The 23,832-nt window shown below is 39.7% G+C and overlaps 1 protein-coding gene across 1 annotated transcript; it reads left to right on the forward strand.

The window, feature by feature from the left end:
* htra1b (HtrA serine peptidase 1b) lies at positions 1 to 22,194 on the forward strand. The gene is made up of 9 exons (XM_079476265.1): positions 1 to 620; positions 8,422 to 8,524; positions 9,006 to 9,210; positions 18,634 to 18,828; positions 19,142 to 19,174; positions 19,500 to 19,614; positions 19,701 to 19,758; positions 19,850 to 19,945; positions 20,900 to 22,194. Exons 1-9 carry the CDS (start codon positions 161 to 163, stop codon positions 21,066 to 21,068), a joined length of 1,434 nt encoding a protein of 477 aa, XP_079332391.1. The 5' UTR covers positions 1 to 160; the 3' UTR covers positions 21,069 to 22,194.
* The last annotated feature ends 1,638 nt before the right edge of the window (positions 22,195 to 23,832 follow it).

The following is a 23,832-nucleotide window of genomic DNA, read 5'->3' on the forward strand; positions in this document are numbered from 1 at the left end:
ATTGAAGTGAATTATAGCGGGCACTTCATAGCGCACGACACTAACTGAAGTTTACGCGTACTACCTTTCTGTTTGTCCGTCACTACTTAGTTACTTGAACAGGTGAAGTTACAAACTGTTAATTGTCCAAATAAGAGTTTAGTATTACACAATAATTATAATGATGCATTTATGGGTTATCTGCGCGTCTCTGGTCGTGGTGCCGCTGTTGTGCGACGCGCGCATCACCAAGCGCTACGTGATCGGCTGTCCGGAGCGTTGCGAGAAGAGTTTATGTCCCCCTTTACCGGCAGACTGTCTCGCCGGTGACATCCTGGATCAGTGCGACTGCTGCCCGGTGTGCGCGTCCGGTGAAGACGAGCCCTGTGGCGGTACGGGGAAGCTTGGAGACCCGGAGTGTGGAGAGGGTCTGGAGTGCGTGTCTGACGGAGTCGTGTCCACGGCCACGGTGAGGAGGAGAGGCAAGAGCGGCGCGTGCGTGTGTAAGAGCCCGGATCCGGTTTGCGGGAGTGATGGGGTGTCCTACAGAAACATCTGCGAGCTCAAGAGAGTCAGCAAACGGGCGCAGAAGCTCCAGCAGCCGCCGGTCATCTTCATCCAGAGAGGAGCCTGCGGGCAAGGTAAAACTCCTTGGTTTTCCTGATGATCTTTATCAAAAAAATATATATATCCTGCCTATATCAATACTGCACTTTACGCATCATAAATGCATCATAGTCTGGAAAAACCAATGAGCTATTTGGACGTTTAAAATATGGTGAGATGCCTTTATAGACAGCAAATTGGGGCATTATGATCATAGTGATGATGCCCACCTGAAAGTGCCTATACTGCTCCAAAACAGCTGTGGTCTGATGTTTATCTTAAGAGTGACCAATAAAAACTATAATAAAGAAATACTGTGATTATTTGTCTTTGAAAGACTTTGGTTTGCAATATACATACTGTGTATATATATACCAAATTTGGTGTCGCTTGATTTAAACTAGCTCCTTTTCAGACAGTCAATGCAATGAGATTATGAGATTTGTCAGTTCGAAGCTCCATTGCCAGGAAATACGCCCAAAGGTATCTGGATTTTAAGCCTGGCACTGGAAATATACTAATGCAAGTGCAAAAACAGAAACCACACAAGAAGAGTTCAAGAAGTTTATGCCTGGACACATTCCCTGCAAAAGAGGTTAGCAGCAGTACAGCCAGATTCTCCTGAAATCGCAAGATAACAAGTAGATTCCAAAAAAGCAACGGAGAGCAGAGTGGACAGCGTGGTGACCATCAATCTAGTTCATCTGGCCCAACATCATTTTTACAAGGTTTTTGAATTTAGTGCTCCCCCTCACCATCAATAATACTTCCATTCCAAGACCTAATGGGCTGCCGATCTAGACAGCATCGTGAGGCATTCAGGCAATGGACATTAAGCCAGTTGGTATGTGATAAGCTGGAGGTTGTGTAAACTTATGGTCTCAAATGTAATGACTGATGGTAGGGGAACGTGTTTCAGCTTCTTGATAGTGTGGCTGACTTCAATGCCATCTTGACCACCATCTGGATTTTGCATTGAGTGGATGTGCACCCAGTAACGGCAACATCACAGGTCACCTCAGCCAGTTATAAAACAATAATTTTATGAGCATTTATGTCCTGGGAGGACTGTAAATCGAATGCACGTTTGTAGGTAAAACTGTATTGTTTTGTGTGCATAAATGATGAGTTTTTGTTTTCAGTTTGGATGTAGAAAAGCTCACTAAACTAACAGACTGCAAAGTCATTGAATGAAACATTGGAATTCATAACTATTTTGCGAGGTGGCTAATTCATATCAATTTATACTATTTTATTCGTACATTTTAGTGTGATTGCAGAGACGTCAGGTTTAGGGGAGGGGCTTAAGTGTTGCGTTTTCCTAATAATTCTGTTTTTGTATTCACATGGCACTATTTCGTACGAATGATTTACCTCGTTTGTTAATAATTATTACAAATATCCATGAGATCAGGAAGTTCTAATGACTTACACAACCAATGTAATTCATTCGATTTGACCTTTGTGTCATTGGGTTTGATGGTGTCAAATCTACGTGACTCGTACTCTACGTATTCCCTTTGGCTTATTAGGTTATCACCTAACCTTGGGTTCGGTCACAGTTTGACCGGCCAAAAATAGCGATATACAGTCTAGAGTGTGTGAGCACAACACGGTTACGCTAAAACCTCATCGCAGTTCTGGAGCCAAAATTCTGTTTTCCCTCAGCTGAAGTCATTAAACTGAGACATCTCCCATCACATGATGTAATGTCCATCTGGAGTTTCGAGAAGCTGGAAATTATCTAACAAACCTTTTCTTTTAGGATTCAGATCCAGGTCAAACTTTACAGTCCTTGAGCTCTCTTAAACCACAATCTCAAAAGAAGACATGTCAACTACATAGAGGAATACTGTCCTTATTGTCATTTATTTCTAATGCGATTTCTAAATATGATTTCATTCCAGTCAAATATTATTAGGTTAAGTGAACTAACCCATTGTTCCGGACTGTTGGTCGACAAAAATCTCATCAGGAACAGATCAGTGAAGTTGGTCATGGCATTTTCCTAAAATATTTCATTTCATAAATAGAAGTAAGTTGAAATAATAAAAAACAACCCCTGCAGTACAACAGTGCCCAAAGTAACACCCTTATATGTTGTCTGCGTCCTTGAGGGTTAAAGCCTGTGGAATAGTTATTTTTTTACATGTACACAAGCGTATACGTACAGCAGAACGCACAGCCTTGCAAAGTATACTGCTTTCGAATCGTACGCGTACACACCGGTATCGACGCATGCACATCTCAACATATTGCAATACCCCTCCGGGCCTACAGGGGTCAAGTTTTCTTCTACTACCTTGATTCGATGCTCCCAGGACTCTGTTGCTACCTGGTGGTTAAACTCGTTGCGGCAAGAAATGGAATACACATTTTCACAGTGCACAAGTACAATATTTAACTGTAGAGGTTAAAGAACAAAGAATCTCTGTAAGACATTAGCTGGAGAAGGAAGTCTGTTATGATGCATTGAGGCCAACACACACATACGAATATTCACTTTGGTTTGCCCCAAATGCTGAGTTTGCAGGAGGAAATGCACACGGTAGCATGCGCCCATCTCATGTGGTGTCGAACGAAATGCATGGAAATTCTTTCAGTAAATCTGGGGTTTGGCTACGTGCCAATGTTGTTGAAAATTTAGCAGAGTGGGGGATCGGGGGAACCTTACCCAATGTTTGAGCCTAGTGATTTCATTGACCAAGTGCTTTATTAGTTTCTAAATTAAGGAGAACATTTTGGCCAGTATGAAACAACCTGGCAACATCTCCGTGGAAACAAGCTAAAACATCTCCGAACGGCTTAGCAACTGCATAGCAATGCCCTGCCACCACATATGACGCCCTAGCATCTTGGCGGTGAGTTTTGCATCTTCTATGTAACTTGAGAAAAATAAAACACAGAACTAATTTAAGCTTTTATAGGCACAATTACATATGCATTCACTTTTATCCAAAGCACCTTATACATTGTATTTAAGAGTAACACATTTCTTCCAAAAGATTAAGGTGTTCACAGAACGGTATCTCTTTTTACAAACTAATAGGATTTGACCTACTAATTGAACACAAATGACATTACATCACAAGAAAGTCTATTTGCAAGCCTCATGGTTGCTATCTTTTCCCACTGTAAATCAAACCATGTCCATCGATAACATTACATTTGCATTTAGCAGACGCTTTCATCCAAAGCGCCTTACATAGCATTATCCTATACATTTATACATGGGTATCTGCAATCCCCTGGGATCCAACCCACAACCTTGCGTTGTTAACTGAGATACAGGAAAGCCATGCTGGCTGTCTTACACCATCCCTAATATGACAAAAACTAAGATCAGATTAGTTCCTAAGGGTAGAATGAACATTTGTGCCAGGATTCGGGATCATAGCGTCTTAACAAGATAACCCAGGTGAAAAGAATTGTGACGTCCTATCAGCCTGTTGCATCATTTACTAATCATTTTAATATTTTTCCTACTATGGTAGTGCTTCAGAATTGTTCCTCTAAATATCTCTCGTTGTGTTCAACAAAGAAATGTATACAGGTTTAGAACAACTCGAGGGTAAATCACGATAGACTTTTCATTTTTAGGTGAACCTTTAAATAACTTTTCTTCGTCGACACGAGCTTACTCAATTTGCCATTTCACACTAAATGAACACTGTTTATTTGTTAAAGTAATTTCTTGAATATAGTACTGTAAACGTCTCTATGTACAGTCTATTATACATGCAGAACAAATAATTCAAAAAGCATAGCTGGATGTCTAGATCATGTGTCAATCGATTGGCATTTTGTAATGAAACGAAAACCAGATTTTCCAACTAACGTCAGTCTAGTAATGTATGGTAATTAGGTCAACACACTTGTCTCCAGCTGTTTTCTATAACAGAATAATCAATAGAGTGCTGGGCGAGGAGTCTCGACAGACCTTTACATGGTCATGTTCAGCTGCCACAAAAGAGCAGCCCTGCAGAGCCACATCATGAAAAGTCATAAGGATGACATTAAAAGCTGTAAAATGGCTTTCAAGCATGATAGGATCATTTTTCCTTATAATGGCTAATCAAGAAAAACATCTTATCAGAGTAGCAAGGCATTAGTCTCCAATGGTCTATAGGGCTTATACCAGCATGTGGCTGTATTCATGAATAATCGGGTGGTCACACTCAAATGTTTTGTCAATTAACACAAAATTGCATTCCCCTGCTGGTAGGTGCTGTTATTGCACCATCTGGATGTACATGTTTTCATTTAAAAGATTTTACCTAGAATGGTGGATTACTGGTCTAGTATATACGCAGTTATATACCAGTATTTACACTGAACTATTACTATGCAAAAGACTCGTGTTTACTCAAATGTATTTCCGAATGAATTATCCAAGTAAATGATTTGTTCTTCTGTATTTAACCTCTCGAGCTGCAATAAAAGTGACTGTTTACTTGCCGCTATCACTGCTAATGCTTCTCAAACGAGCTTCTTCTTCTTCGGCTCTTGGTTACACAAGCAGTGGTCATTGCGTTATTCCGCACGAACAACCACGTAGAAGTATAAATTAAAACCGTAGGTCCGACGCAGAAGTAAAAATTGGGCTTTAGTATGTGTGGAGCCCAAAAATATATTTGGCTCAGACTATTTGTGTTAAGGGCAAGTTATGGACCTACGCCGTAGGCAACACGCCGGTTTTCATTTATACTTGTGCGCCATTGTCCACATCGACAGGCGATGGCCACTAGGCGTCAGTGACCACGCGGGTTACTTGTGTAACCAAGACAAGAGCCGAAAAAGAAGCAGCTCGTTGTGTACGCTGTCTGAGAAGCATTAAGGGCGATTTATTGTCATGCGTAGGACATACGCCGTAGGCTGTGCGTAGCCTGATGTGCACCTCTCCAAAAAAATTTTAACGGTTCAACTCAACGTGGATCCTACGCGGACCACAAGGGCTGTGATTGGTCTGTTTGAACCCCTCCCTCAGGTAAAAAAATTCTGCGATAGCGTCATCTTTAACGCATTTCCGAATGAATTATGAAGTAACTTATTTGTTCTTCTTTATTTAAGATCTCAAGCTGAGACAAGCTACCATTGCTAATGCTTCTCAGACAATATACACAACAAACTGCTTCTTCTTCGGCTCTTGTCTTGGTTACACAAGCAACAGGCACGTGGACACTGACACCTAGTGGTCATTGCCTGTTGACGTGGGCCACGACAGCTAGTATAAATGAAAACCGGCGCATTGCGTACGGCGTAGAGGCTATGGCGTAGGTCCTACCCACGACCATAAGCTTGCCCTTAAGCAGCGATAACGGCAAGAAAACAGTCATTTTTGTAGCTTGAGATCTTAAATACAGAAGTAGAAATTCTTTACTTAGATTATTCATGCGAAAAAGCGTTTGAGTAAACATGACACCATCGTGGATGTTTTTTTGACCTGAGGGAGTAATTCAAACAGACCAATCGCATTGCTTGTGGTCCGCATTGAGTTGACACGCTACTGCATTTCTGGAGAGGTGCTACGCAGAGCAACGCACAGCCTACGGTGTAGGTCCCACGCACGACCCTAATTGACCTTTATCGTGAGAGGTTAGGTGTTTGTGACGTAGAAAACTGGGAGCTTCATACCGGGTGCGTAAATTATGAGAGAATTGTACATATTTAAGTGCTTATTTAAAGGAATAGTTCACAGAAGAAATTAAATGAGCCTATATTTTACTCACCCTTAAGCTGTCCCAGGTTTTCATTACCTTCTTCTTTCACATTCAGAGTTTTTTTATGTTATCCTAGCTCTTCCCAGCTTGGTAATGGTGGTGGATGGCAGGCATTATTTTTATGCTGTATGTGATGGATTTTAGGTGGGACAGCACTAGGCGCTTAAATGACTTTATAGTATGTAAAAACGCACTAGAAAAACTTTTTCTATACCATTGTTGCCATGTAAACGTAACGTCAGACTGTCACCCAGACGTTTTCCCTACTCTTCTGTGTGGAGATATGGAAGACATTGCTTTAGTAAAATGAATTCCATTAAAGTGGAAAAATGCTGGGGAAAACTCATGATTCTGTCAGGACCTGCCTGTCAGATTCCATTATGGTTAGAAAATTAGAAGGACCCTGGGATGGCATCTTCCTGTCATCAACAGGGTACTGTACCACATTTGGCGCTGATACGCTTACAATAAAATCTTCGAGTGAAAAACGTGACGGTGAAACATGAAAAGGGGTCCAACGGTGACTTTATATCTCATAGTGCCCAATTGGTGTAAAAAATATATGAAATAAAAAACCTCATGTTGTTGAAAAACATTTCCAGGCCCTGTTATATGCCCCCAGAGCATATAACCATTAGTTGAACTCGAAATCTCACATATAACAAGACTGTTAGATAGTGTTCCAGCTATGACATAACAAATCAAATGTTCTTTCACTTTAAATATGCAAAACCCTCTAGAGACGGGGAGACATTTTAACATCAGGGTTGGATGGCAATTACCTTATCAAGTTTCCATAATCATGATGGGATGTGTAGAAGGGAAGGGCAACTCATTATATAGACCTACAAATATTTTTATCAACATGTGTCTACAATAATAAAATTCCTATTTAAAACCACTTTTTCACTGACAATGAGGAAGGACAATTCTCTTGGGTTTGGGGACTGATACAGTATCATTCAGAATAGCAAAAGACGGCAATGAGTCATGGAACCTCTTGTTTTGTGTGGAGAGAAACATATTATTGTCGGTCACAACATAATATGCATAATATGTTAGTCTCCCTATTTAATGCCTGTAGGGTTGATGTCCTGTGGTTTCGTGTTGCTTCCATGCCTTGAACGTTAACATGTGGATTACGTCTTGTTGCGTTGGTCACATAGTTTAGTTAGTTTCTTGTTCTCCTGTTTTTACCCCCATGTGGGTAGTGTTTGTTTTTTAGCCCCTCTTCGTGACCCCATCGCAGGTTTGTTTTGTCGTGTATTAAAGTCTTTTTTCTTGTCTAACTGCTGCCTGCAATTGGGTTTCTTCCTCCTTGTCCTCCCCCTACTCCCTGTCGTGACAGCAATGGATCTGTAGCTTGGTTTGATTTGGTAAATGTACATTGACGTTTTAAGCATCTGTATTGCATTAAATGAAATTGCTAACTTTTATAGCCAGAATATAGAGTTGTATTTGCTAATGCATTACAGCAAACATCCCAGAAATGAAAAGACGGTCATTAAGGTTTTGGGGTTAAGGAGCTATTCCCAGAAGATTTCAAACCGTGGGTGCATTGAGCCAGACACACAGCCGTAGGGAAGAAACCAATAACATTCTTCCCAACAAGTTAAAAGATTGCAGATATATTTGCACGCAGACGCTGTGAAAGGATTGTTATACAAGGTAAAAGGAAGTGTTATAAAAAGCTGTTGACTCAGACCCAAGTTTTATAAGCACTTTCGACTGCCTGGACACTTTAAGGATTATATAAGTCTATACCACTTTCAGAAAAGCCAACATGAATCTCATTTTGGTTTGTTTTTGTTGGCTAAATTTGTGTTTGTGTTAATAGGTCTAAATTGGTTATGGAACCTCTGCTTTTCACAATTTGCACAGATGCTTCCAGTGGGCAAATCTGAAACTGCTGAACATCTGACCGATTTGTTAGCATTGGACATTATGGCAGGATTTTCAGGGCATGAATATTTAAACCCAACTTGATGATTTCCCAAGATGCCTCAATTAGACAATTAAAAGGATCCTAAATTGTATGTAAACCATCATTTACGGTATTCCATTGTAATACATCTCTGTCTGATAAGATGCTTTTTGTTTTTCGTATATGCTACAGGTCACGAGGAGAATCCAGATAGTCTCCGGCACAAATATAACTTTATCGCTGATGTGGTGGAGAAGATCGCTCCAGCTGTGGTTCACATCGAGCTGTTCCGCAAGTACGGCTTCCTGTCTCCTGAATTACACACTCCACTGACCCCAGTCCTGAAGGATGTTTATATAAGATAAACCTTCAACACAACAGCAGAGGGACTTGACTCTTACGATTTTGTCATTAGCATGCTGTAAAGTTAACGGCACAGTTATTTAATAAGCATACAAATCTATATGCATCAATATTTGGTACAACATTTTAATTAGAATGTCTTTGTATTGAATGAATGATATTTGGTTGAAGTTGTTTTCTTTCGCTGAATAAGGCTTCATGTGTCAAGGGTAAAGTACGGCCAACAAAATGTTATGCTTTAGATATCATGCACTTCATGCAAAACGTTGCTCCACGGGCCATATTCATTTTTCAGATGTGAAACCAAGAATGTTAAGCTACCATCATCGTTTTGTTCTGAGGAATGCAGATAATGTTACGAAAGGGTTTCTCATCAAAATGATCATCAAATCCCACCTTCTTTCTTTCATAAGGATGGTGTTCTCCAAGCGGGAGGTGGCAGTGGCCAGTGGCTCTGGTTTTATAGTGTCTGAAGATGGTCTGATTGTAACCAACGCTCACGTTGTGGCCAACAAGCATCGGGTGAAGGTCGAGCTGAAGTCCGGTGCCACCTATGATGCCAAAATTAAAGACGTGGATGAGAAAGCTGATATCGCCCTCATCAAGATAGACGTTCCAGTGAGTACCTGCTGATTCATCCTCAACCAATATTCATCCTGCCAACAAATCCGAAGTGAAGGTTTCTCAGATTTAACACAAAATCAATCCCACGCTCAGTTCCACAAACGAATGAGTTGGCACCTTAGACACATTTCAAAATATAACAGAAAATAAAGTGCCATCTAAGCAAGCCAGAGGCTATTGTGGCATGGAACCCAAACGCTATCAGGTGTCTGGATCAGTCGGTGGGCCGGTTCTCCTCTGGCCAAATAAACGAACATGGTGTGATTTATGACTAACTGTAGAAAAGGGCAGAGCTGAGCTGTTTTACTTGGCTTGTGTTTTGTGTAGCTCAGAGGTTCATAATGGCCCAGCTTTAGAGGGAGGTCACTTCTTGACAGGAAGAGACAGACTTTTGTTAAGCAGTGTTGAATTGCTCCACTAAACAACTCTGACTCCACACCCAGACAGGTCACGAAACAAGTCAAGAGGTTTGCTTTATGGCTTCGGTATGTTATAATCTATAATCAAAAGATTATAATCTGCAGGTTTTATGAAGCAGCATCAGCAAAAAGGAATACATAGAAATTTACAGTTTCTTGTTGACATTAAATTACCATCAATTAAAGGCATACACGTTTTTTCGTAACTGCTTTTCAAATAATGTCTTTAATTTCATGTATTTACTAGTTGAGGGTTCCTCTGGCAAGTCAGGTTTTTGCTGCTTCTCCGCCATTCTCTCTATATTGAAACCGCGGACGTGAGCGCGCTGATGACATATGATGTCTGGGTGAACTGGGTGCACAGTGGGATCCAAATAAAGTTGGATGAATATGTTAACAGGACCAGTGTCAACCAATGGCTATCGTCAAAATGTTCGGCCAGAATGTTTTTATTGGTTGAACGTTTTTTGGTCCTACGCCTTCCGCAGACGACCAAATCAATATTTGACAACTATACTTCTCGATGTGAAGAGATTTCCAACCAGCATGACAAAAAAGTTTCTGAACAGAATCATTTATTCTGCCTTTAATAATAAACAGAAATACCCCGGTACACAAGGTGACGCTGCGCAACTTTATGCTTCTGACACTTGCTTGTCACACAAAAGAAGAATTCATGGGGCTTCCTCGTCGTCAATGTGTACTCGGCAAGACCGTTTTGTGCTTGAGTGCCACCAAGTCGTGTTTTATCGCAACTTCAGCAGCTCCAGATACGTGAACAAAACCGCCAATCTCATTGGTTGGCCTGTTTTTAACGTGGCGCGTCAAACAGAAAAATAAAAACGTTTTATTTTTAAATGACGTTTTTACGTCGTTGTGCACACTCACATTGACGCCTTCTGTTTAGTCATGAGGCATTAAACGTCGACGATAAACGTGTGCGATATAGCGAAAAAGCAAGGTCACAAATTTTATTTAAGCTTAATGTGCTACCAAACATATTCAAAGCCAAATGTGCCAAATCACTGCAAGTTAAATGCAATGCTGCCTGCACAGCTAGAGTTTTGTGATCCTCAAAAAAGGCTTTGTCTTGTCATATACATTTTAGTAGCCCAGAAAGCGCACGGCCAGTTACTTACTAAAAAACATACAGACTTACATAACAATTTACATGGTGATAATGTTAAGGGTTTGGAGCTGGTATCCGGCCCTTGTGCTGGCAGTTCGAAGTGCCACGTCGCTGTAATTCAGTCCAGACTCTCATAGTTCTGCCGTCCTCTGGCTCAGGTTCTGCTGAGTCACTGCGGTACTTTGAATCATTTATATTGTGTAACTGTCTCATATTGTGTATGGTTTGTGTTTCCTGACAGACTGATTGGTGCGTACTTCTGTCAGCCAGAGAAATAGGTACCGATTCTTTCTTGTTTCATTAAATGAACAGATTTTGAAATGGCCGGAAAGTCGATTCAGCAGCAGATGTTTGGGACACAAAGTGTTTTGCAGATTATTTGTGAGGTTCTCTGGAAAAGCACATTTCAGCACTTCTATCGGTTGTCTCTCATTTTCTTGATCTGACTCTTGTTGTTATAGCCCAACTACAAAATGAACTACAGAACATTGGATCGAAAACCATTGCTTGACTACCCATGAAACAGCCTGACCAAACCTTGATCTTAGCAGATGTGCAAATTCATGTCTCAAATCAAACACTTAATGCACTGCACACAAATGGTATCATCTTTTCTATAGTAAAATGTGTGCAGATGTGTTAACCGGCTTGACCCTGCACCCCGCACGAGATAAACATACCCTGCGGAGAGGCAAAAAGAAAACAGATACCAACGAAGCATGTTAAAGCATGTTGCGGTTTGAGTTTCAGTTAGTATCTCCGAAAGTTTAAGACACGTCTCCACAGGCCAGATGAGAAGAAATAATGAACTTTTGAGGATGACTAAAGCCGGGTCTCCTTCGGGCAGATCTGGGTCATGATATTTTCTGAAGAGCAGTTTATCTGTGTGAATATTTGAAAGTGTGTTTGTCTGTTGTCTCTGGGTCAAAACACATCTTGGCAGGAGTCTGTGTCTGTGTGTGTCTTTGAGTGGTTTCTTTCGCTGTAGGACTGAGTATCTTAACAGATCCGACGGATCTTTGTTCACCAGATGTTCTTTTGACTTCCAAATGTTACTTGTTGATGAACAACGCAGATCTGTTGGTTTTTAAGCTCATTAACATTCAGGAAGTGCAGTTTTTTTCAATGCAAGTTCTTGCCCAATTACAACCTTGTAATAAAACGAAAATATATTTTTTAAAGATTTTAAAGATCAGTTCTTCTATATAAGGATTTGTAGCGTATGTCCTGTATGAAAGAAGCATTATTGTGTATTATTTCGTTCACGAAACACACGGCACTGTCCATAAAGTAGGGTCCAAAGTACTGACCTCTAGGCTGAAAAAAGCAGGATGCGCATGTCAAGCAAAATACAGGTAGTCAGGAAAGTAAAGCATCATTGGTTGCATTGCACAGTATAACATAATACAGGATTATGGCAAGCCAAACTAGCTTTAAACGCACATAAATAGCATTATTCTTTCCATCTGTATTTTTACTAATTATAATAACATTTATACTTTTATTGTTTAAATTGTTACTAGTAACATTTACGACTTATAGAGCTCCAAAACTACATTTGTATTAGTCATATATGTCTCTTTTGACGTCCATTGTATTTAATTACAGAGCTTGTCTGCATTGTGTAGGGTTATATTAGTTGTTAGTATAGCTTCATGTTAATAAAAGACTACAAAAACTAAAGATCTGACAATACCGTGTGCTTTATAATTTGCTGCTGTAGGAAATCCCCTGTCGTTAGGATGCTGTCTCAAAACACCAGTTAAGCTTTACGGCCGTCTGTAGTGTTTAAAGCTTTCCTGGAGCTCAGTGGTAAGAGCATGGCACTAGCAATGCCAAGGCTGTGGGTTCGATCACATCAAAATCACGGTCCATGTTTATTTACAGAATCCCAAACCATAAAGGCAAGTGCATAGCTCAACAGCTTGGCATTCCCCAATGCATTAATATTTTACGTCAATGAGAATGAACAGACAAGAGTCATGAGGTGGTGAATGTTATTCATATAGCTAATTCATATAGCGTACATAAATGCCGCCTTTTGCTTGTCTAACATTCGTGCAACATGTCCATGGTTAATGTATCATGTTGTCGCAAATTGTCACACTAAATATTAGTTTGCTTGGAGCAAAGATGCAGCAGCAACGGTTTGCTGCTAACACCTGATCTAATGCAGATACATAAATTAAAGTGTGACTTTTAAAACGTATTTGCAAGACGATTCGAGTCAAACCGTTGAGCTAGATTGACTCGGAGTTCACTTGTGATCAATTTATCTGTCTGAAATTTCCATCAAAGGGAAATTGGGAAAGCCTCCTGGCAACATTCCTGTCAGTGCATTGAAAGGATAGTTTCCAGAGGAACATATGCTGGCACTGTCATGGCTTGCCTTAAGTTCTTCATATGGCACAGTTTGCTTGAAATAGGCACGACTTATGGAAATATGCCTTTCCGTTCATAGATGTCTTCGAAAATCTGGGTCAAACCTTTGAGGTTGGTGTTAGTTCAGTTCTTGCTCAGGGCTTGGACAGCTCTTCTTGAGTCTTGGCCAAGACAAAGAGAGCTCTTCAATGTCTCGCTGTTGCTCATACAGATGAGTACTGTAAATATTCTCTGGGTAAATAGCAGCTGGAGCCTTGGAGCTAGTGTTTTACCATCTAATTCATTTCATGTACTTTTCCTGGGGTTAATGCATACCTTAAAGCAAGTTCACAAGCCGTCATGTTGGCGGCGTTGTACTTCAAACTTAGGAATGCCAGTTTGGTGACATAAAAGCAGTCTTGGAGTACTCAAATGTGTTTGGCATAAGTCTGGCACATATTTGGAAAAGTTTGGACTTGGCTTCCAAGAGAGCAGTCTAACCTTCTTCTTCCATGATGGGGTAAGACACAACAAAATTGGGTCAAGCTCCCTATTGCAAACACAAACCTGTTCAGCATTAAACAAGTTTGTTATTCACGATTAAAAGGATAGGTCAGATGCCCTCGTGACATGATAAGCCTGTTAACCTTTCCTAATAATTGTACTTTTTGTTTTTACCTCTTTCTTAACGTGAAATGTAGCTTATTCATGTTATCGGCAAAGTTACAAAGCACAAAATCTGGCTGTCATGTGTTTTCCTGTCGGCCATCACAGTTTAATGTAAAAGTGCTTAGTTTGTTGTTTTCCACTTAAAAAGCCCCTTTAAAAGAGACAAACGGGTGATTTACAGTCATGTTTGAACGTATATGTTCCCCATTCTTTTAGCATTCAAAGCGATCACCTTATTTAGAAAAATTTATGGTTTTTTTTCATGGCATTGAAACTTAAGGTAAAATTTTGGCAAAAACAGTCATATGTCATATTTATTTACACAGAGCCACAGTCAGATATTTCAAACAGTCAGACCGACCTACACCAGGGTGACTGTGTCTTTGGAAACATTACACTACATCTGATTTACTGCTGCTGAGAAACAGAAACAGTAAGAGTTGATGATTTCTGGTCTTTCTGGCAGAACGTGGCTTTCGAGCGGATGTTGAGAGGTCAGCTTAGATTGATTTACTCTAAAAGAGGTTTTGTAAACACCGCACATGTCTGTATCATCCTGACTCATCAGCCTTTTTAAAACTGTATAAATTATTTACAAACAGTCTCATTCAATTTGTGTTTATAGATGAACTTTATACATCGAGATGCATATTTCTGCTGTGTGTAATTCTGCCTGTTAGAGAATTATAGATTTAGAGGCCATGCTGAGATTACTGGCATTGGAGTCATCCTCCAAAAGAAAAAGAAACATAGGCTGTTTGAAAGCATTTTAAAATTAAGTTCCTTACAGCGGTCGTAAAGATATGATAGTGTTGTGTTTTGTTGTTAAGTGTTGCGTTGCGTTGTATGCAACGCCATAAAATGATTTTAACTGTCGCTGCAATCAGAATGCAGATTTCTATGTAATGTGTGAACTTTTTTCAAAGCCAGGTTATGGTGTAAAGTAAGTTACTGAAATATACTTTTTGAGACGTCACACCTTAAGAAGTGTTCCTGTTGAGATCCATCTTCAGCTCCTAAAGCTCATCTCTCATTAAATGCCTTTTATCAGAGTTTCTTAAAAACTCACGGTCCATGTTTATTTACAGAATCCCAAACCATAAAGGCAAGTGCATAGCTCAACAGCTTGGCATTCCCCAATGCATTAATAGGAAACAGGCTTAGATTGTATACCCATCAAATTCCAGTATTACCTTGATAAATGTAACATCTTGAGGCTGTTGAGTCATAGCGTATGGTAAACTCAAGAGAATAACGGGGCCAAAACATCAGTAGGTGCGATGAGAATGAGTTGTAGTCTGGTTGAAAGGTTTTTGAAGTCATGGCAGTTGTTTGAAGCAGTGGAAGATCACCAGTTGAGATCAATTATGTCCGTGTAGGCTGACATTGGTAGATCACTTCCTTTTCTTCGATGGTTTCTATATTCACATCAATGATCCACTTGTAAAGAGATTAGAGGGATTTAGTGAAGTTGTCAGCAAATCCTCTTCTACGCGATACAGTAGATGACACAACCCGGTTCAATTGTCCTGTATTCTTAAAAAAGGTGCTGTGTTTTATTTAGGTGACTGGTTGAAAATGAGGTTTTTCTAAACAGACATTCTACATTAAACAGCAGGACATGCAATGCTTTGTCAACCAAGTCATCCACCTTGTTTCCATTAATCCCCAGTCTATTTCCTTGAGAATCATCTAAAATAAGATAGACAGAGTTTTGTTTTCGGTCCAAGATCCCAACAGTTTCCCACAAAAAGTGCCAACAGGTGTCTTGGTTATCAGCTTTATCATCATAACAGACCAGAGGTATGAAATATCTTCCCATTTACTGTGGCGTCTGCATCTGTACCAAAATATTGCCCCAAAAATACAGAAACAACCACTGATGATATCTATAAGGCAACAACAATGAGATCAAATGGAGAGCAATTGGAAACCAGACTCCTGCATCTCCAATAGTTATTCTGTTTCAGAAGAGATCTTAGCAATGTCTAATTCTGAGCTCAGATTTGCCACGTCTGCAGCGAATGCAAATGAAAGTAATCCAAATATACATCATGTTCAAGTCAATATTATTGAACTTTGTATTCTGTCGTAGGCTATATGAGACCAGCTAAGTTCTAGGCGTACACTAGGAAATCTAACAGACACAAACTCGAATTTCCCATCTAAATCCGGTGCAGTGTCATAGCAACGAAGTGAAGGTCTGCGCACATAATGCATATAGTCCTACATACAGACGCACATATAATTTGGAGACTACATTTGGAAAGGCTTGATTTAGCACAGGACGTGCCCTGCTGGCTTTAAAAACGTGATTGTAGGTTGTCACACGTGTTAGGGATGGTGGGACTGAGCGTAGGAGTGGAATAAGCGTTTGTTATCTTTAGCCAAGCTTCGATTGTGCATCTGCAAACAAGACCGCCTGGAAAGCCTCGCAAACATTCTCATGTACTCCTCCACCGCACTTCATAAAATATGGGCATGTCCTCCCCTGACCTCTCGTACGGTTTCACATTGCTAGGGCTGCTTGTTTAATAATAGATGAATACCGTATGTAATTTCATTATTTATAAATCGATTGATATAAAATGAATGGGAATGGGATTGCAGTTTACGATATAGCCTCAAATGCTTCATTGGTTTAACAAACAGCTAACACACAATCCAAATATTAAGGACACATTTTAATAGTTTTTTCATTTATCATTATCATTAAATCCATCTTTCAGTTTCAAGTTGCACTTGGCTGATCGGTATAGTCACAGATTTGTCAACTGTCTTGAGCATTATTGGTGAGCCCTGTGTTTAGCGGGCACCTTACAGAGTTCATGCGGTCAACCAGGTGCCCATGGGCACCACGTTGGAGACCACTGCCCTCAAGCATATGTTTTAAGAGTTTGTATCCCGGACAGAAAGTTTGAGAACGCACTTTAACAACAACAGTATAAGCAACAGAATAAAGTGACTTTTTTTAATGAAAAATCAAACGAGGTCAACGACCGTCCGGTGCCACAAACCCTGTAACTATTAGATTTATAGCAGCTCATTTGAAACTCTCTTCCGGCTAAGGAATACTCTCTTATTGATAAAGAATTACTAGATATTCCTACTAGGAATCCGGTCACATTTTCCCTGTCTGGAAATATCCTTAGGCCACAAGCTGACAGCTGTACATGCCTCAACACATAAGCACAAACACAAACCTATCACGCTAGACCGTACTTTTACACCACAACGGAGTTCTGTTTTGTTTTCTAATCTTTTACTTAAATGTGACTATCCTGATTATGCAAGCAGCATTTATTTTTAGAGGATTTTATCTTCTGTTTTTCTCTCTCTTCCTTTTGCCAGAAGGAAAAAGATTGTTAAATCCTCCTAAAGAGTAAAAGATGAATCTCAAGTCTCATCGGGCTGCTAGGGTGTCCACTCTTTGGCTGAGGACATTGCAGGCTTCTTGTGAACTTTTATTCATTTATGCCCAGCTGTTTGCTCAAGTTTGTAGAATTCTTGGGTTGGTCATAACATCCTCTGTTGTTGCTTACAATTAGACTTATGAAACGAAACAAAATATGTATGTGTTATACGAGTGTGATATACGTTATTTTTCCTATATTTATCACATGAGTATTGCACCAAAGACATATTTGCTTACCGACACATATACTGTAGCTAAATAACCATGATTGTGTGTATTACACAATGTAAAAAAAAAGTTTCTTTAGCCAACATACAAATCACATCTTGTTTTTCTAATAGACGGTACTTACAAAAAAACGCTTTATTGCTCGTACGCAGAATTGACACCACGGTCAAATCAAGAGTTTATCATAACAGTTACTAAAAAGGAGTCATCCAAAACTTCATGAGTGTACATTTGATCTTTTATGACTAATAATGTTCTCACGAAACAAGTTCCAGACGTGGTCACCCATCATCGCTTCCTCCCACCTTCCCTACCAACTATAAGAAGGTCAAACATTTGTTATAATGTGTCAATACACATTGACCTTTAACATCATAAAGATTTTCATAATAACCAAAAAAACACAATCACTTTTGTTTTAAAGAATAGAAAACAAGTTCCTAGTTCCTATAGGGTAAAACATACAGCCTTCCTTCATCATGACATCAGATGTCATGCATTAGAATCGGACTGATCTAAAGACGAACACGTTAATTCTAAAGGAACGTGAAGGATACACGTGGCCTGCTGAATTGTGTGGCTTCCTCAACATCCGAAAGATCATCTATGAATGAAGAATATTTAAACCACTGCACATCAAACTGAATTCAGCACATAGACTGAGGTAAAGCTTTTCAGCCTTCACGTGCGGCGTAAACCAACTACTGACCCAAAGAACCTCATAGCAGCTGTGAGTCATGGTGATGAAAGCGTTACAGACCAGTATCTTCAGCTCTAGAGTCAAGCCAGCTTGCATCTCTGAGAGCACTTCGGGAAAATGAGACTCTTGCTTAAAGATCTTAACCATGAGAGGATGGTGTGGGCCAAAGCACATAGAAGACGAAGAAACGAATGGTTATGGATGGTCAAGATATTTACCCAATAGATACGAGGCTTTTGAAGTGGATGATACATATCCATGAAAGTGGAGATTTTTGCCGTCAGAAAAAATCCCCTCCAGAAGTGGTTCAGATGTTTCCCCTCAAGACTACAAATCTCCCGCATTCCAAACCTTGCAAACTTTTGTTATTTAATATGTGCCAAAGAATTTTATAAAAACACCTAAAATGATTGACAAATATACGTGGTACCTCTCAGCATCATGATGTGTCTTGTCTTCTCGAAATGTGTTTTATTAAAAGAATCTTGCATTGCAGATAAAACTTCCAGTGCTGTTGTTGGGCAGATCGTCTGATCTGAGACCAGGCGAGTTTGTGGTGGCTATCGGGAGTCCGTTCTCTCTTCAGAACACGGTGACCACGGGCATCGTCAGCACAACCCAGAGGGGCGGCAAAGAGCTGGGACTGCGTAATTCCGATATGGACTACATCCAGACTGATGCTATTATCAATGTGAGCTAACACCATTCACATATTACATTAAATCCATATAAAAACGGTTTAGCTAAAGTGTATTTAAGAGTACAGTAAAATACAATTAATTGACAAAGACTTAAGACAATTTTAACAGTTTTTTGTAACAAACAGACTTTTTTGCCTAATCTATAATAACTATGTATATAAGTATAATAAGTCTTTTTTCATTGACACAGATATAAATATAATGAAAAGACTCAATTGTGTGTATTGTTGTGAAACGGTGGTAAAGAGCGCTCGACTCATTATCGACACATATCTAATAACAGGAACGTTTTCTCTGTTTCAGTATGGTAATTCAGGAGGACCCTTGGTGAACCTTGTAAGTTCCTGTTTTGTTTTATTTGTATTATGTCTTCCACATATGTGATCAATGAAACAAGTCTCAGCAGATGGTGGTCCCGTTATGGGGGGGGTTCACTGAATGCAGACCAAGAGCACGATCGATAATAATTATGGCGTAGCGTTTTGATGAGCTGAATGAGCCTTGAAACATGTTTTGGCAGAAGCATTCTGTGTTGAGTCAACCGTGACTGTGAACACATGCATTTATACCGATCACTGTCAAATTGTGACATAAAGACATCTGTGCGCTGCAGATGTGCGGCGTGTTGGTGTGAGTTTGCGCTTACAGTCTGTTATTGCAGGACGGTGAAGTGATCGGAATCAACACGCTGAAGGTGACAGCGGGGATTTCTTTCGCCATTCCCTCTGATAAGATCCGACAGTTCCTGGCTGAGTCCCATGACAGACAAGCTAAAGGTCAGTAACAACAGATTAAAAACATCTGTTAATAAATAAAAAAAGGTTCAAACTATTGCTAAATAAAAATACGGTACTGTGTCTAGGAAAAACAGCCACTAAGAAGAAGTACATTGGTGTGAGGATGATGACGCTTACCCCAACGTAAGTCACGTGTGCTCTCTGAATGCTGCTGACGACGCGAGTCGGATACCTGCAAAAGTGACATTCTTGTATTGTCTTGTGTAACTTGTAGACTTGCTAAGGAGCTAAAGGACAGACAGAGTGATTTCCCAGATGTGACCTCTGGAGCTTACGTCATTGAAGTTATCTCCAAAACACCCGCTGAAGTGTAAGTAGCACGCCACAGGCCTGATATCAGGGTTGCCAGATCTGCGTAACTAAATATCCCAAATACCACAACTTTACATATGCCTTAAACACGTGTTTTACAGTCACAGTTAAGTATAACACTCGATATTTTATTAAAAACCATTGTATAGTAGTAATCATAAACACTGTAACCTATGACTGGAGTATTTTTGCAAAAGCACTGGCAGTCATAAACATTTGGTTTGCACGATGCTTTGTCCACAATGATAAGTTGTGAAAAGTACATGAAAGACATGCATACAGGTGATTTATTTTCATATTTTACGTTTTATTTTGCTATTATTACTTTGACATAAAAACCAGTTTAATGCTTTGAAATAGATTTGCTTATTTATTGAAGGCCCATAATGTAAAAACTTAATTCTTTTTATAGTCATGCTGAGGCAGCCACCCAGCTTCTCTATAGATGTGGCTCAATTTCCATAATGATTTTTACCAAAAACAAAAGTTTATGTTACTGAAAGTAAAAGATAAAACACGACTACTGTGACAGTATTTACGTTTGGTTTTAAGGTAAGACCCAATTCGCAATTTGGTTTAATCATTTGTAAATAAATGGTCATATACAATATATATATACTCATTTATATTTCATCTTTGTGTAATATTTAACTGTATCTTTGAAAATGACTTGCTGCATCCAGGTTGGCATGTGTTATTAGTTTTGAGCGGTTGTTATCTGGGAATATCGGAGTGTTATCTGGGAATATCGGAGTGTTATCTGGGAATATTCCAGAGTGCAATGTAATAAATAGTAATGAAACAACACAATTAATATAAAGTGTCAAACAAACAGCAGTATTTACTAAACAGAAATAAAATACATTGACATCACATTTATGCAGATGTTGTGATAAAACCCATCACTGTTTTGTACTGTGAATACAACAAGACGTCCTCTTCTGTTTTGCAGGGGCGGTCTGAAAGAGAGCGATGTCATAATCAGCATCAACGGTCAGAGGATCACATCAGCCAGCGATGTCAGCACGGCCATCAAGAAAGACGAGACTCTGAGGACAGTGGTACGACGGGGCAATGAGGACGTCATGCTCACCATCATTCCAGAGGAGATTGACCCTTGACCTCCCTCGCGCTCGTCCATGAGCTGGCTCTCAGACTTCGACTGAGTGTGTGTGCAGAGCATCACTCATTCTTGAATCTGTAGTACATACTTAAACCCCCCAACGGCACCAAGCCCGAAGCACTTAGGACAGAAAATGACCTTTATCACTTATTTTTAACCAGAGTCATTTTCCGTCTATCTGTTTGTTGTGCTGTTCGACATCGAGCCCTTTGTAAATATATACGAGAGTTAAAATGTAGTACTGGCTAGTAAATTGATATACGTGTATATCATTTGTTCCTCATGTATTCAACAGCAAGACAAATGTGTGTATTCAGCTTTTTACATTAACACAAATCTAAGCAAACTCGCTTTGGATAAAAGCGTCTGCAAAATTTTGACATGGAAATGCGGAGAACAGATCGCAAAAGAAGTACATACCCAGAAGGAGACATACTGTTTGTTTCCTCGATAGAGTAAATGAGTTTTAGCAATGACCTTTCGACATAATTCTACTGTAAGCTCTGACATGTTAAATCATTGTCTTTTGCTTCGGTAGAATCCACAGGTCCGTGTGATTTCAGCTTCGTTCAGAAAAGAATATTTCATAGTAATTGACACTATGCAGAATCCTAAGAGACCTACCTGCACATGCACAGGATTGTGGGATATGCTGCGCTGCCTTCAAAAATCAACCATGAAGGTTTGTCAGGAGACCTTAAGTGAGGCAAGAATTCGATTCCGGCGTTCCCTGATGCCTTTTTTCCCTTGGGATGTATCTTCAGAAGGCATCTTTCATATTTTGGCACTTGCTTTGAATATTATCTTATCTCTCAATTCCTTCTCTTCCTTAGAATCTTTTGTGTCTCTGTGTTGTGCCAATTTCAGGAGCGGAATTAAAGAAGGGACATTTCATAACTGTTTTCGCATTCTAGCGTTTTACTGCAAACATGGAAAAACACATTAAATGTTGTCTTTGTATGAAATGTTTTTAATAAGGGCTCTGCTTACTCGAGTCCTATACCCATTATTTTGCCAAACTGTCTTGTCTTAAAGAATTTCAATACGATTGGATCTCTTCCTGTCTTGTTTGGATGTCATGCTTGCGTACACATTAAAACCATTGATCGACATTTTTTTAAAGATGAACGGTTCATAATATGGTTCATGAATCCACTCAGAGGTATCAGATTCATTGCTTGTGGTCTGGCTCTCCTCGTAACCTCGAAACAAAATAAGCAATGAAGGAATCATAAAACTGTCACTTTTATGTTTATCATTGCTTTTAAACAGCTATTTTTCTTCAAACCAGGCAGAATCACCAATGATTTCACCAAGACACTGATCAAATCGCTTGTCGGCAAATCAGATTTTTGGGGTTGGTTTAGGTTTAAAGCAGAGGTTACGGGCCTGTTATTACCATTATTATTGGAGTATTTATTCGGTTGGCTTGGCGTGAGGTCTTAGTATAAAGTTGGATTTATAATTTGGACTACATCTATATAAAGTTTTAAAGCGATCATTCCTTTTTCGTCACTTAGTTGTGAAATGCTGCCCTCACTTGTCGGTTAATTGAAAGCACAGTGTGTTTGAAAAAGTAATCTTGGAAAAATACATCTGCCAAATTCGAAAATGTTATTACAGTATTGTTTCAATGGTTTTGTGGCACAGAAATAGAAAACAGTGAAAAATCCCGGCGCCATTCTGGTCCTATACCAGCTTTACTTTGCCTCTCGTCCAATCAGATTTGAAGACTGAAATGAACAGTGTAGCCAGATTGAGAAGATATCAAGCAAACTCGTTGCACAAGACTCTCATCTATTGCGTGTAAGCTTATTGGGTCTAAGAGATGAAGTTGGAGATGTTTTTTCCGGAGTACTTTAAAGGATGACTTCAGGCAGCAGAACTCAGGAATAACAGGCGGGTTTGCATTCATTTCCTCTCAGGAACAGCTTCAGTTGATCTTGGAGGATGTTGAGTGGACTTGGGTCAACTCGAGTGCAGAGATGGCATAAAATCATCCAATATGAGATGCAGACAGAATGAAGGTATTTACAACACAGACATATTACGCTGTTGCTCACTATTGTGTTTGTTTTCTTTCAGAACCAACATTCTCAGTCCTAAATCGCTTTGCAGCATTCGGTTAATTTACAGTAAATGGATGAAATATTGTATTAAAAAGAATTGCATTAGGAAGAGTAAGTCTTAAAGGTCCAGTGTGTCATTTGAACAAAAACGCAATAAAATATACATAACTATGTCCTCAGAGGTGTATGAAGACCTTGCATAATGAAGCATTATGTTTTTATTACCCTAAATGAGCTATTTCTATCTATATGGGTCCTCTTGCATGGAAATCGCCATTTTGTTTCTACAGAAGCCCTAAATGGACAAGCTGCGTTTCGTAAATACGTTATCACGTTCAGCAAAGAAGCGAAAACTTGATGACATTTTAGTTCAGTGTCGAAGGGGAGGTTGGAGTGAGCCGTTGGTTGCGAACCTCACTGCTATATCACTAAATTTCATACACTGGACCTTTATTGAAAAGTTTGGTTTTGGGTTTCTAGTAGGACTGGTGCAAAATATGAATTTAAGAAACACTTAAATTAACATTTAGGGCTATTTTCTTTCGTTATAACCTGAGTGATAGTGGGGTGTGCATGAGGGACACTGTTGATTCAGTCGGGCCGTTTGACTTCTGGGACGCTAGCGTGGGTGCCTGCACAAAGACAGCTGCTTTTCATCAGTGGTGCCACCTCCGCCACTGACTCATTTCTCTT

The sequence above is a fragment of the Barbatula barbatula genome (genome assembly GCF_947034865.1).
Source record: "Barbatula barbatula genome assembly, chromosome: 16".
NCBI classification, from domain to species: Eukaryota; Metazoa; Chordata; class Actinopteri; order Cypriniformes; family Nemacheilidae; genus Barbatula; species Barbatula barbatula.

Coding starts and splice junctions, on each gene's coding strand:
- htra1b (XM_079476265.1), top strand. CDS start 161: ATGATGCATTTATGGGTTATCTGCGCGTCTCTGGTCGTGGTGCCGCTG. Junction 8,525..9,005: donor CACATCGAGCTGTTCCGCAA/GTACGGCTTCCT, acceptor TTCTTTCATAAG/GATGGTGTTCTCCAAGCGGG. Junction 9,211..18,633: donor TCATCAAGATAGACGTTCCA/GTGAGTACCTGC, acceptor CTTGCATTGCAG/ATAAAACTTCCAGTGCTGTT.